General features: G+C 41.6%; 1 protein-coding gene across 1 annotated transcript; it reads right to left on the reverse strand.

The window, feature by feature from the left end:
• Positions 1 to 12,416: 12,416 nt before the first annotated feature.
• On the reverse strand, positions 12,417 to 13,578 carry LOC121977392 (expansin-A11-like). Its single transcript, XM_042529973.1, has 3 exons — positions 13,397 to 13,578; positions 13,005 to 13,326; positions 12,417 to 12,927 (listed from the first exon to the last, which is right to left on the reverse strand). The coding sequence occupies exons 1-3, from the start codon at positions 13,539 to 13,541 to the stop codon at positions 12,618 to 12,620; spliced, it is 777 nt and encodes a 258-aa protein (XP_042385907.1). The 5' UTR covers positions 13,542 to 13,578; the 3' UTR covers positions 12,417 to 12,617.
• Between the last annotated feature and the right edge of the window lie 1,149 nt (positions 13,579 to 14,727).

Consider the following 14,727-nt stretch of genomic DNA (forward strand, 5'->3'; position numbering starts at 1 on the left):
AAGATAGAGGAAAAGAAGAACAACGAGGTCAACTTCACTTTTGCCGGAATTTGATACACACTAAATTTGGTGGAGTTCCTTTATCCATTTTTTCTAATGTGGAGATCCCTTGTGGACGACATTGCAAAGGTAGGAACCCCCTGCCTTCAAAAAAGAACCCCCTGCTTTCAAAAAGGAACCCCTTGCTCGATTGGTGATTTCACCAATTCAGAGCGACCTTGCTCTGATACCAATTATAGGATCGAAATGCGCTAAAGGGGAGGGGGGTGAATAGCGCTCGTAGTTTTCATATTTGTTTTAAAATAATCGAAGAGATCACAACGGAATAAATAAAGAGACAAAAAGTCAATGCTAACAAATCCAAGAGTTACTTGGTTCGAAGCCTGTGACGACTCCTACTCTAAGGTCTGCATGTGAAAGTGCTTTTGATGGGTAATTACTAATCAATCGTAAAGAGTACAAGTACAATTTCGAATGATTACATGTAATTTGAACAATAAAAGTACCGACGACTTTAGAGAATGGGATCTTTAGCGTAGTCGTCATTGGAGTAGCTTTTGGGCATCATGGAAGCTTTTTCTGTGCAGCACGCAAGAGAAGTCGTCCAATTGCCCCCAACTGCTGCTGAGATAAATCGTCCAACACCAGGCTCGATCTGTTAAAACTACAAGTGTTGGGTAACGAAATTTTATTTTGTACTTAAGTTTTGCATAAAGAAAAGTGTAGCTTGTTACACTTTTCTATTCTTTTTATTGTACTCGATCCCCTCTTCCGGCGTTTTCGGAAGAGGTTTTTAGTGGATTACCAATCAATAGGTCTGCAAGACCTAGGTCTTGGAGTAGGAGTCCCCGAAGGCTCTGAATCAAGTAAAATTGATCGAGTTTGTGTATTTATATTTTTGCTTCTATTTCTGTATTTAATTCCGCTGTGTTCTTTTGATTTCAAAAGAAAAATAATTTTTTTTAAAAAATTATGTGATTCATCCCCTCTCACATGCGTCTCGATCTAACAACTTGGACTATCACAAAATGCCTATATAGAAAATGTGTTCATTCGGTATGATATGCAGAATTGTGCTCCTGACGACACTCTAGTGGCAAAGGATGATAGATTTAGCTTGCAACAATGTCCATGTCATGAACTTAAGATCAAGGAAATGCAGTAATTCCCTTATGCATCAGCAGTAGGGAGTTTGATATATGCACATGTATTTATGCATCCGGATCTTGCGTACATTATAGGGATATGTTGGACAGATATTCGAGTAACCCTGGACTAGAGCATTGGAAAGTCATAAAGAGGATCATGTTGTATTTGTAAAGAACGAAAGATTATATGCTCACATATTAGAGATCATTGGATATTCAGACTCTGATTTTACTAGATGATTAGATAGCAGGAAGTCCACCTCAGGTTATATCTTCATGTTGGCGAAAGGGATTATATCGTGGAAAGACATCAAACATACGCTAATAGTCACTTCTACTATGGAGGCAGAGTTTATAACATACTATGAAGTTTTTAACCATGAAATATGGATGCGGAACCTTATTAGAGGGTTACAGATCATTGGGGGTATTGACAGGTTATAGAGGATCAACTGTGCTAATAAAGGTGTAGAACTGTATTCCAAGAATAATTGCAGTTCGTCAAAGTCTAAGCACATCAACATAAATTTTTTGGTAGTTAAAGAAGTAGTTCAAAATAGTTAAATAATGATAAAGCATATAAAGACAGATTCAATGTTAGCGGATTCACTCACCAAGGGTTTGTCACCCAAGGTGTTTCAACATGGGGGTTCTTCTTTTTGATGAAATATTCGTTATGTAAGAATCAGTATTTTATATGATACTCCATGTTCACTGTAGTTTTTCTATGTGTGTGCATGATTTTGACTTTCTTTGACATATGAATATCATATAACAGTGTTTTGCATTTGATTGTTGTAAATATGATATGTACTCCATTTGAAGTCATAAAGTTGAATCATGATTTACCATTACATTTTAGCATAAGGGTTTAGTAAATATAATTTAGACTCTATTTGGGCCATAAAAATGACTTATTGAGAATGAACACTTATAAATCGCATTTAATGTCATTCTTGTACTGCATATCCACATTTGATTTATGTCGTTAATGATATTAGTGTAGGATCGTTGAGCTAGGGGGGAATGAATAGCGCTCGTGGCTTTCACGTTTATTTAAAACACGATCGAGTAAAGAGTAGTGGAATAAAGATAGAAGAGAAAGACAAACAATGCTAACACCACGCTAAATTTTACTTGGTTCGGAGTCTGTGACGACTCCTACTCCAAGACTCACATTGAGAGTGCTTTTGTTGGGCAATCACTAATCAATCGACAAGTTACAAATGTAATTTAATTTAAGTACAAGTAACTTAAACAATAAAAGAAATACTGATGACTTAGAGGAAGAGATCTTTAGTGTAGTTTTTGTCGAAGCATCTTTCGGGTGTCGTAGAGACCTTTTCAGAGCAACGCGTAGAAGTGGAAGCTATTTGAATATTTGTCCTCAAGTTTCGAGTTAAACCCTCTTTTTATAGCCTACTCCGGGCGCCTGGATCCCTCCCCGGGCACCCCCACATGGTTGACGTGGCAGCGCTTAGTCAAAACTTCATTTAGAAAAACTCATCCATCTCCGGGTGTTCAGACCGGTCGGGTGCTTGGACCAGTGACGTGGGTCGGCCAGTCGAAGCATTCCACCTAAAAAAAAGATGTATTTTTGTTGGTCCGGGAGCCTAGACCTGTCCGGGCTCCTGGACTATCCAAGTGCCTGCCCAATGCTCCCTCCAAGGCCTTGACCCGAGCACCTGGAGCACCTCTAGGCGTCTGGACGACCCTTTTCTAGTATCTTCTTTCCTGCATGAGTGTTAGCACAAAAGCAAATATGGAAATAAAAATAGCAACTCATTTGACAGTATTCAGACTGTCCGGTATGACTTTGAGTTTCGTTAAAACTCTAGGTCGGACCGATGCCTACTGTTCGCTCTTCGGGAAATGCGTTCTCACTTAGTCTTCTCAAGAGAGATTACCTTTTTCTAGAACGGTCGTCCAGACCGTCTGGATTTTTGCTCAACATCAGAGACCTCGAGACTTTAACCTAGTGTCCTCGACCTTAGGATTTCTTGCTTGGTGTCCGCAACCCCCAGGACTTTCACCTAGTATCCTCGACCTTAGAATTTCAGCTCGACATCCTTGACTTGACAAGTCTTTACCTAATCCCATGGACCAAGATTTCGTTGCCTAACCGCAATTAGGATTGTTCTACCTTTTTCCTAGCCTCAATTAGGACTTTCACTTTGTCTAAGATCACTTATAATTTTTCTGCACACTTAGTTCAACTTGTTAGAATAATAATAACACTTAACTTATAACTCTTTGCCATTATCAAAACTTAGATTCGATTATCTGGTGCTCCATGCACCAATAATTAGTAATGTGATTACCGTTGGATTTTGTTACAGTTATAGTCGCTATGGATTCTTTAGTCATGTACTAATTAATTTAATAGGTGAGATTGTTTAAAAGGATATTTAGCCCATAAAGTTTAGCTTGTTAAGCTCAACTAAGGGGTTGTGTGGTGTATAAGGAATCAAGTATAGCTTAAGTGGAAAATTGTAGGATTAATTCTATATGGATGGATTAAATCCAATTAAGTCCACATGGGTAAGTTTAATCTTCATAAAGTGGGTTTTGTTGGATATTGGGGCCTTAAATGGACCAAAACGATTTAGAGGAAAGAAGCTATCAATTGTTGAAAGTCATAATTGACTTCAAAATTGAAATCTACGATTCGCGTAGATAGATTTAGACTATTAATTTGCTCAAAACCGATTAAGGGTGAATGAGAAATTAATGTTTAAAGTCAGCCCAAAATAACATTTATTATTCATTAATAAAGTGCATGGGAGAATAGTCCCACATCGGAAATTCTCGATGTGTATTCTCTACTTATTAATGAAGATGTGTTAATGGAGTTAACACAAAAATAAAAGGACAGGTTACCCCTTAGCCCAGGGCGAGCAGGTGCTCGCACCTGTGAGCCCGCCACCCGCACGTGCGCACGTGCGCAATAGGCACTTTGTAGGCGCACTTTATGATGGATCGCTTGTGATGCGATCTAGAGTGTTGGATCGCAAAGAGTAACGATCTGACGGCCTGGGATGAGACTTGATCTGAAGCATCGAATCAATGGATCCAGATCCGATGGCCGATGACAATAGGCGGGATCTGAGGGTCACAACTCCTCAGATCTGATGGATGAGATTGAAGTGGGCTTGGTGAAGGGTTACAACCCTTCAGAATAGATGATCTAGATCGATCCAGCCCAAGGAACACATCCACTCACCCAAAGGACATTCAACCTCTTCTTTCAGTATAAATAGAACCCTCCAGATGATGGAAAATTCACTCAATTCACTCAATCCTCTCTTCTCTTCCTCAAGCATTCATCTCATCTTGTGCATTCAAGAGTCCAAGAAGTCTACTATAAGGTTCGCTGGTCTCGGAAGTCGGAGTGCTACGATTCCGAGACGTTCGTCGTCGTTGTATCTTGGGAACGAATTGCAACAATCCGTTAAGCACCGTAGCGGAGCAATATCGTTTATGGAGATAGTGTCGAACACTAGCCTCGACGATCAGTTTGCATACTCCAGAAGCTACCCGGGGATCAACAGTCGTAAACGATATTCCTGTAAACTGATATGGCTACCAACGATATTCCGACGGCCGTTCCGACCGCCATTCCGACAACCATTCCGCACGGAGAAAAGTCGGAGAAATTCACGGGACCCGACTTCAAAAGATGGCAGCAGAAGATGCTGTTTTATTTAACAACGCTAAACCTTGTACGGTTTTTGCACGAAGACACGCCAGCCGCTACGGAAGGTAGTAAGGCTGCTAGCGATGCGTGGTCTCACGGAGATTTTATGTGCCGCAATTATATACTCAACGCCTTGGACAACACGTTATTTAATGTATATTGTTCTCTGGAGATTGTAAAATCTTTGTGGGAATCCCTTGAAAAGAAATACAAGACCGAAAATGCTGGATTGAAGAAATTCATCGTCGGTCGGTTTTTGGATTTCAAGATGGTGGACTCAAAAAGCGTCTCATCTCAAGTCCAAGATATGTAATTAATACTGCATGATCTGGACGCCGAAGGCATGAAGCTGAACGAGACATTCGCAGTTGCTGCGGTAATTGAGAAGCTCCCTCCGTCATGGAAGGATTTCAAGAATTACCTAAAGCACAAGCAAAAGGAGATAGGGCTGCAAGACTTGATCCTGAGGCTATGAATAGAGGAGGATAATCGAAAGTTATCCGACTCCAGAGGAACCAAACGGACTATAGACGAAATGTCCAACCTGGTCGAGCCGAACGCCAAAAAGCCGAAGCAGTTCAAAAAGAAGGCTCAAGCAAAGAAGTTCAAAGGCTCCTGCTATAACTGTGGAAAGGCAGGACACCTATCCAAGGACTGCAGACGCCCAAAGAAGCCAACCAAGGGGCCAAAGGATGTTGTGAATCATGTCGCAACCTCTCTTGAGGACTTGGATCTCACTGCGGTTGTATTTGAAGCCAACTTGGTGGATACCAACCTGAAGCAGTGGTTCATTGATACTGGAGCAACTCGTCATATCTGTTCCGATAAAGCGATGTTCTCCAAGTATACTCCAATAAATGGCAGGAAGCTCTATATGGGTAATTCCACGACGTCGCCAATTGTTGGACTCGGAAAGGTTGTTCTGAAGATGACGTCCGGAAAGGAGCTAACACTCATTGATGTACTCCATGTTCCCGACATCAGTAAGAACCTAGTTTCTGGAGCGGCATTGGTCAAGGCCGGATTTAGGCTAGTGTTCCAGTCAGACAACTTTGTACTTACGAAGAATGGTGTCTTCGTAGGAAAGGGGTACCTAGAAAAGGGTCTATTCAAAATGGTTGTAATGCCTGTACTCCGAAATTTTGATGGTAATAAAATAAATGCTTCCAGCTATGTTGTTGAGTGTTTTAATTTATGGCATGATCGACTCGGACATGTGAATAATAATACTCTCAAACGTCTCGTCAAATTAAATTTATTACCAAACGTCAATGTTGACGGAACACACAAATGTGAAGTGTGCGTGGAAGCGAAAATGACGAAACTACCTTTTCATTCGGTGGAAAGGACAACAACTCCTCTAGAGTTAATACATAGTGATCTATGTGACTTGAAATTTGTGCAAACTAGAGGAGGTAAAACATATTTTATTACTTTTATCGATGACTGCACAAAGTTCTGTTATGTCTTTCTTTTAAGAAGTAAAGACGAAGCCCTAGAGGCGTTCAGAACCTATAAAACAGAAGTTGAAAACCAACTTCACAAACGAATTAAAATAATTCGAAGCGATAGAGGTGGAGAATATGGTGCACCGTTTGATAAATTTTGTACAGAATCTGGCATTATCCATCAAACAATGGCGCCTTACTCACCTCAATCAAACGGTGTTGCCGAACGTAAAAATCGGACACTAAAAGAAATGATGAATGCCTTGTTGATAAATTCAGGCTTACCTCAAAACTTGTGGGGGGAAGCAATATTATCGGCAAATCACATTCTCAACAGAATCCCTCATAAGAAAAATGATAAAACTCCATATGAACTATGGAAAGGCCGCGAGCCATCGTACAAATACCTGAAAGTGTGGGGGTGCTTAGCAAAGGTCGAAGTACCTAAACCAAAGCAAGTAAAGATCGGACCTAAAACATTCGATGCGATATTTGTCGGATATGCCCATAATAGTAGTGCATATCGTTTCCTAGTTCACAAATCAGACATTCCTGATATACATGTGGGAACAATCATAGAATCTCGGAATGCAATATTCTTTGAAAACGTATTCCCAAATAAAAAGGGAAACGTTGAAAGTGATAACAACGGAAGTTCAAACAAAAATGACGTTACCGAACTTAGCTGTTATAAAAAGACTATTGACGATCAAAGTGAAGAGCCACGTCGTAGCAAACGGGCTAGAGTTGAGAAATCGTTTGGGCCAGATTTCATGACTTTCATGTCAGAAATGGAACCAAGAACATTAAGTGAATCTCTCTCTAGACCCGATGCTCCAATGTGGAAAGAAGCTGTCAATAGTGAAATTGAGTCTATCATGAATAATCATACTTGGGAATTAGTAGACCTTCCTTCTGGTAATAAACCATTAGGTTGTAAGTGGATACTAAAACGTAAGTATAAAGCTGATGGATCAATTGACAAGTATAAGGCCAGACTTGTAGCCAAGGGGTACAAGCAAGAGGAAGACCTTAATTACTTCGATACATACTCACCGGTGACAAAGATTACGTCCACACGAGTGCTAATAGCCATTGCAGCACTGTATGACCTTGAAATACATCAAATGGATGTTAAGACTGCATTCTTAAATGGTGAGTTGGAAGAAGAAATTTATATGGAGCAACCCGAAGGGTTCATGGCTCCTGGAAATGAGAAAAAGGTGTGTCGACTTGTTAAGTCGTTGTACGGACTTAAGCAAGTGCCTAAACAATGGCACGAAAAATTTGACAAAGTAATGCTGTCAAACGAATTCAGAATAAATGAATGTGACAAATGCATTTATGTCAAAAAAATACACCTGAAGGCTATGTAATTGTCTGTCTATACGTAGACAACATGCTAATAATGGGTAGTAATCATGATGTAATCATGACTACAAAGAAAATGTTGATCAGAAATTTTGATATGAAAGATATGGGTCAAGCAGATGTTATATTGGGAATTAAAATTCTCAGGACATTAGAAGGGATAGTTTTAACACAATCCCATTATGTAGAATCTGTATTGAAAAAATTCAATGCGTACGATCTCTCTACAGTGAAAACACCTATGGATCTAAGTCAACACTTAGCGAAAAATCATGGTGAGACCATATCGCAGTTGGAATATTCTCGGATAATAGGCAGTTTGATGTATCTCACAAACTGCACACGTCCGGATATTGCCTGTACGGTCAACAAACTGAGTCGTTTTACGAGTAATCCAAACGACACCCATTAGAAAGCATTGATGCGAGTTCTCAGATATTTGAAATATACTATGAACTATGGATTACATTATGGAAAATATCCCGCTGTGTTGGAAGGATATTGTGATGCTAATTGGATATCAGATACAAAAGACTCCAAATCCACTAGTGGATATGTATTCACGATCGGTGGGGGAGCAGTATCTTGGAAATCCACTAAGCAGACTTGCATTGCTCGGTCAACTATGGAATCCGAGTTTATAGCACTAGACAAAGCAGCTGAGGAAGCTGAATGGCTGCGGAATTTCTTGGAAGATATTCCTAGCTGGGTGAAACCTGTGCCTGCCGTACTAATCCAGTGTGATAGTCAATCGGCGATTGGAAGGGCACAGAGTAATATGTATAATGGGAAGTCACGACATATACGTCGTAGACATAATACCATTAGGCAGTTGATCTCGAATGGAGTGATTGCAATCGACTATGTTAAGTCCAAAGATAATTTGGCAGATCCTTTAACGAAGGGGTTGAGTCGAGATCAAGTATACTGCTCATCAAGAGGAATGAGATTAAAAAATCTACAACTAAAAACGACTGTAGCGGTAACCCAACCGTGTTGACTGGAGATCCCAAGATCTTGGTTTAATGGGACAACGAAGTTACAGAAGTTGTGGTCCAGCACATTAGATAGTTTATCTCTATCCCAATCCTAGGATGAATTTGTGCTATCCTACCTCATGTAGTGAGGTTAAGCTTATGCTTTTAGTGACTTCTATACCTGATAAGGTGGAGTATGGTAGGATACTCTTGATAGAAGTGTCACCTATGTGAGTGTGAAGACAGGCCGCTTCAATGAAACACTCATGAATCCAAGATGGTATCCATGGCCGAAACAGAACCAACCATGAGAGCCTAAAGTAGGTGAGATAGATCTCTGTGTGGGTGTTATTGTCTCAGTATACACTAACAGCTGAGCAGTTCAAGACATCACGTTCACTGCGCAGCCTAGTATACTCGATAGCATTTCACTACGGAAGGTTCAAAGCCACAAGCTACCTCTCCCGATGCAGTGACTTATCGATTGGACTCTTGTAAAATGTCAGCATGCATACACGCATTGCATTAATTTCCATTCATGTGGGGGATTGTTGGATATTGGGGCCTTAAATGGACCAAAACGATTTAGATGAAGGAAGCCATCAATTGTTGAAAGTCGTAATTGACTTCAAAATTGAAATCTACGATTCGCGTAGATAGATTTAGACTATTAATTTGCTCAAAACCGATTAAGGGTGAATGAGAAATTAATGTTTAAAGTCAGCCCAAAATAACATTTATTATTCATTAATAAAGTGCATGGGAGAATAGTCCCACATCGGAAATTCTCGATGTGTATTCTCTACTTATTAATGAAGATGTGTTAATGGAGTTAACACAAAAATAAAAGGACAGGTTACCCCTTAGCCCAGGGCGAGCAGGTGCTCGCACCTGTGAGCCCGCCACCCGCCACGTGCGCAATGGACGCTTTGTGTGCGCAATGGGCGCTTTGTGTGCGCAATGGACGCTTTGTAGGCGCAATGGGCGCTTTGTAGGCGCAATGGGCGCTTTGTAGGGGCAATGGGCGCTTTGTAGGCGTACTTTGCACTTCGCATCGTCGCGAGGAGCTTAAATTTATGCTCCAGGTGACATTGCAGTGCCTACGTGGCACTCGGGTGACGTGTCAGGCTCGTACCTGACGTGGCATCCTCGTGGGCAAAGGGAGATGACTGGACAGTTGACTTAGGGAATGGATGACTACCGTTGATCAAACGTTGATCAAATAGGTATGATGGATCGCTTGTGATGCGATCTAGAGCGTTGGATCGCAAAGAGTAACGATCTGACGGCCTGGGATGAGACTTGATCTGAAGCATCGAATCAATGGATCCAGATCCGATGACCGATGACAATAGGCGGGATCTGAGGGTCACAACTCCTCAGATCTGATGGATGAGATTGAAGTGGGCTTGGTGAAGGGTTACAACCCTTCAGAATAGATGATCTAGATCGATCCAGCCCAAGGAACACATCCACTCACCCAAAGGACACTCAACCTCTTCTTTCAGTATAAATAGAACCCTCCAGATGATGGAAAATTCACTCAATTCACTCAATCCTCTCTTCTCTTCCTCAAGCATTCATCTCATCTTGTGCATTCAAGAGTCCAAGAAGTCTACTATAAGGTTCGCTGGTCTCGGAAGTCGGAGTGCTACGATTCTGAGACGTTCGTCGTCGTTGTATCTTGGGAACGAATTGCAACAATCCGTTAAGCACCGTAGCGGAGCAATATCGTTTATGGAGATAGTGTCGAACACTAGCCTCGACGATCAGTTTGCATACTCCAGAAGCTACCCGGGGATCAACAGTAGTGGAGCAATATCGTTTACGGAGATAGTGTCGAACACTAGCCTCGACGATCAGTTTGCATACTCCAGAAGTTACCCGGGGATCAACAGGCTTACACTTGATTAACACACACAACTAATTGTCATTAAGAAAACTAAATCCTAATTAAGTGATTTAATGCTTAATTATATATAAAGGGGGTTTAGATTAAATAGATGTGGATTCAATGTGTAGATCCAATAACTAGATTCATTAATATTGATGGGTTATTAATAAGGGATGAACTTTATGATAGATAGTCTCCATTGAGAAGGAACGTGATTTTCATTGACTCAATCCTGTGGAAGACATCTACTACGTCCGTGAGATTTCTGATGACAAAGTAAGAAATGATAGCTTTGTGATGGATTCATGTCAGCTTTTATTAGTTATTATTTTGATTTTCTATTATACTTGAGAGATTGATAATAGTTAGAAGTCATTGTAGATGTATCATTTAGTTCATTTATGATATATTACAACTCTAACACTTACTTCTTGATGTTTTTGTGTCGCTCTCTGCATCGGATAAACGTTCAGAGTGGAGTTCTTCTTGATCGCACAAGGGTTTTGAGATTCCTTGACAATCAGAGATCGCATCGAAATGGTTTTTCTTTCTTTTCCATCAATTGTTGTTCTAAGATTTGTTGGATTTCCGCCCATGGATCCATTGGTGGGTGTTGAAGCATGACAGGGAAGGCAAGAAGGGGACGAGAAGAGAGTAGGAGAAAAGTGTTTATGCTGGCGATGGATTCTCCCAACGCGTGGACCAACCACATGTATGTCGTTCAAAAAAATTATTTTTACAGTAAGAAGATCTTTAAATTGCCAAGAAATCAGAGCACCAAAGATACAGTCTAGCATAAACTAGTATCTAATACTTCATTATGCTAATTTCTTATTAATACAGAGATTAACAAGCATCACAGTTCACTTGTAAGGCTTTAACGTAGATCAAACTTAAAGAAAAACATGCAAGGGCAAAGATAAAAGAAGAAACACTTTGGAATGTTGGAAGGGAGCCCATTGACTGGCTTTGAGAAACACTACCAACAATATTTCTTTTCTTTCTTCACCTTCTCATTGCAGATAAGCCCCCTGCACCATGAAGGCTTCTTCTTCCTCGACCTGATCGGCATACCCTCTCATCCAATGCGCACAACCAGATAGCATAAATATAAGATAGAGGCCTATGCTCATGGACCAAAGACTAATCAGTAATTCCCAAGAGCAGAGTAGTAAAAAAGGGTCATGGCTTTAATCCACTAAAGCTGCTGCTTAGGCTGTGCTGCTTCCCTTGATGGCCATTTGCAGTACAAACATAGCAGCGAAAGGTCGGCCGAAGGAGTCTCATTGGTACTTAATGGCACAACGAATGCTGCACAGTGATCAAGGAAAACAGAGAGACTGTGTACTTTAATTTGCATGCAATCAATTGATGATGGCATCAGTTTGCAGCTTTGTTAGGTGAGGGCTATGAAGATGCTACCTTTAGTTACAGTGGGTGATCAATGTTCACCACGAGAGAGTCACTAATGATGGGTAGAAATCTAATATAAAAAGTTTTCCCTGTCTTCTATTTATTGTACAGTGTAATTAAGTAACTAAATTAAGCAAGCAGAGATGCGTGAATCCTGGTTCATGTTTGGCTTGGCTTTCTAATCTATTTAGAATAGGGTAGCCTTTTATGAAGATGCTAGTGCTACCTTTAGATACAGTGTGTGATCAATGTTCACCAGGAGGGAGTCACTAATGATTGGTAGAAATCTAATATAAAAAGTTTTCCCTGTCTTCTATTTATTGTATAGTATAATTTAGTAACTAAATTAAGCAAGCAGGGATGCGTGAATCCTGCTTCATGTTTGGCTTGGCTTTGTAACCTATTTAGAATAGGGTAGCCTTTTATCCGGCTGTGATAGATCAGAGTTAAAACAAAGATTCTGAGTTCTGAAAATGAAAAATTCAATTTTTTATTTTATTTTTTGTTTTTTTCGTAACAGACATTCTTGAATCTTAATCCTTAAATAATTACAGCTCTGATTCAAAACGGAGATCGATAATGGCGGGCAACTTTGGCAAAGTAGTTAGCATGCCTCAGCCAAAAGTTGAATTTTTCATGGATATATCAGCTTCTTCTCCTTTTTCTTCTTCAGTTAAACTGCAAGTGGCTGGAGTAGGTCTGGCCGAACGCCCAGTTGGCCGGCACGATGTCGGCGAAGACTAGAGTCTGGCCGTCGGTAACGGTGACCTTGAAGGACAGAGACTGGCCGTTGAGGTGGGCGTTGGACTGCCAGTTTGCGCCCCAGTTCCTGGACATCGGCAGCCACCCGGTCTTGGATCCCTTCACGGCGATGGACTGGACCGACCCGGCGCCGGCAACGTTACTGACCAGCACCAGCTCGAAGTAGTCTTGCCCGTTGATGGTGAACCGGACGCCTCCATGTTTCTTGCAGGGTACTCTGCTTAGATCACAATTGTTTCGTTAGGAAATGAAACCGAATCATCAATGCATGGAAATTGATCGATCGATGACTACCTCTGGAAGAGCACTGGGACAATACCGGCACGGTAGATGCCTATCTTTTCCCAGGCGGGCTGGGCCATGTCGAAGTGGTGCCTTGGGGGGTTGCACCAGCCGCCGTCGTCGTTGGGGAGGGCGTAGTTGGGCGGGCAGAAGTTGGTGGCAGTGACGGTGATGGAGACGCCGGAGAGGCACCATCGCGGGTCCGCCTTGTGGTCGCATATGATCTTATAGCACTGCCCGCACGACGTGCCTTCGTCGAACAGAGCTGTGCTCAGCGCCGCCGTCCGGGTACCGTATCCCGTCGTGTACAGGTTGCCGTACCCACAAGCTCCGCCTACGTAAATTACAACTCGCTCAGATAAGAATCAAGGATTGTTCCGAGTAATTAAATACTAAATTTTTACCCATCGTTCCGGAGGCATCACTTCCGCCATAGAACGTCGCGCTTGCCTTCGTCCACCCTGACGCTGTGAAGCCGTCGGCGCCGGCGAACTCGTAGCTCACTATCAAAGCCATGATCAAGAGAGAAAACACAGCACTCCGCTCCATTTTCCGCAACACACACTGAATGTGATCTAACAGATTATGATTTATACCATCAGGAGGAGGAGGGTGGTGGTGGCAATAATTAAGGAATGCAAGCTCAGAGACGATGGCGGTGGCCATGCAGTGTGATGCAGACGCATGTCGTGTGGGGTGCGGTGCAAAATTAATTATATTGGTGTGCTGTGGATCTTATCGCAGATTGCATCAGTCTCCCTCTCCCATGTTCATGTTCATGTTCAGCTCTGTGCATGGAGAAGGCAAAGCTTGGCCTCCAGTTCGCTGGAATATTAATTATTAACTGCGAGCAGCAAATGCATGGCATGTGCCGCTGCACATGGTTCCTCATATCCCCTTGTGGATTGATGGGGAAGAGGACACGGATCCACTGAAATGAGAGTTATGGACATTACTGTACTGTATATTTGATGAATTAATACTTGTGTGAAATTGCAAGTATGAACTATGAAGTATGAAGTATCCAACTGTTGGGGTTAAACAAATTACTTCACTTCTCTGCCTACAAGAATGGGGGTGGACTCTGTTGGGCAATACATGAAATGGAAACTGACAAGAAAGAAGTTAAAAAACAGTAATTTTTATTGACATGAAGGTAGAAACTGAAGGAACAAGAACACGTGACCCAAATAGTTTGGGATCTGTAACATTGAAATTGTTCACATTTCTGAAGCCACTGAAATTGGCAGCAGATGATTTTCCTGTCTCGATAAGCTTAGCCCAAGTGGTCCCTTTTTTTAGAGAGCTCAAGACCTCAATAAGAGTGAATGGATTAGTTTGCTAAATATGCAAAAATACAAACAAAGCCTTCTACAGCAAAAGTTTGAGTTAGCTATTGCAACTTAACTTATTACAAGCTTTACAATATCTGTCACTAACTGGCCGGGTTTACAATATCTGTCAATAAGCTTTCTATTTCTTTAGTAAGGAAAGCTTATGTGACAAAAGACGAAATCGCTCGCCCTCAGCGCCCCCGTCGCACCCGACCCAAGGCCATCACGAGGGAGGTAAATCACAGCATCCTGAGCTAGCATATGACAGGTGGGGTGAGTTGCACAGGGATCGGGGATTTACGTCCCGACTATCCTGAGTTTCGACCCCGCGACTTCATGTGGCAAGCATCCCACCACATGCCAACTCGGATGACCTGTGAAGTCTTAGCAAGGAAAGCTTA

The sequence above is a fragment of the Zingiber officinale genome, chromosome 4B (assembly GCF_018446385.1).
Source record: "Zingiber officinale cultivar Zhangliang chromosome 4B, Zo_v1.1, whole genome shotgun sequence".
NCBI lineage: Eukaryota > Viridiplantae > Streptophyta > Magnoliopsida > Zingiberales > Zingiberaceae > Zingiber > Zingiber officinale.

Coding starts and splice junctions, on each gene's coding strand:
- LOC121977392 (XM_042529973.1), bottom strand. CDS start 13,541: ATGGAGCGGAGTGCTGTGTTTTCTCTCTTGATCATGGCTTTGATAGTG. Junction 13,327..13,396: donor TGATGCCTCCGGAACGATGG/GTAAAAATTTAG, acceptor TAATTTACGTAG/GCGGAGCTTGTGGGTACGGC. Junction 12,928..13,004: donor GTCCCAGTGCTCTTCCAGAG/GTAGTCATCGAT, acceptor TGATCTAAGCAG/AGTACCCTGCAAGAAACATG.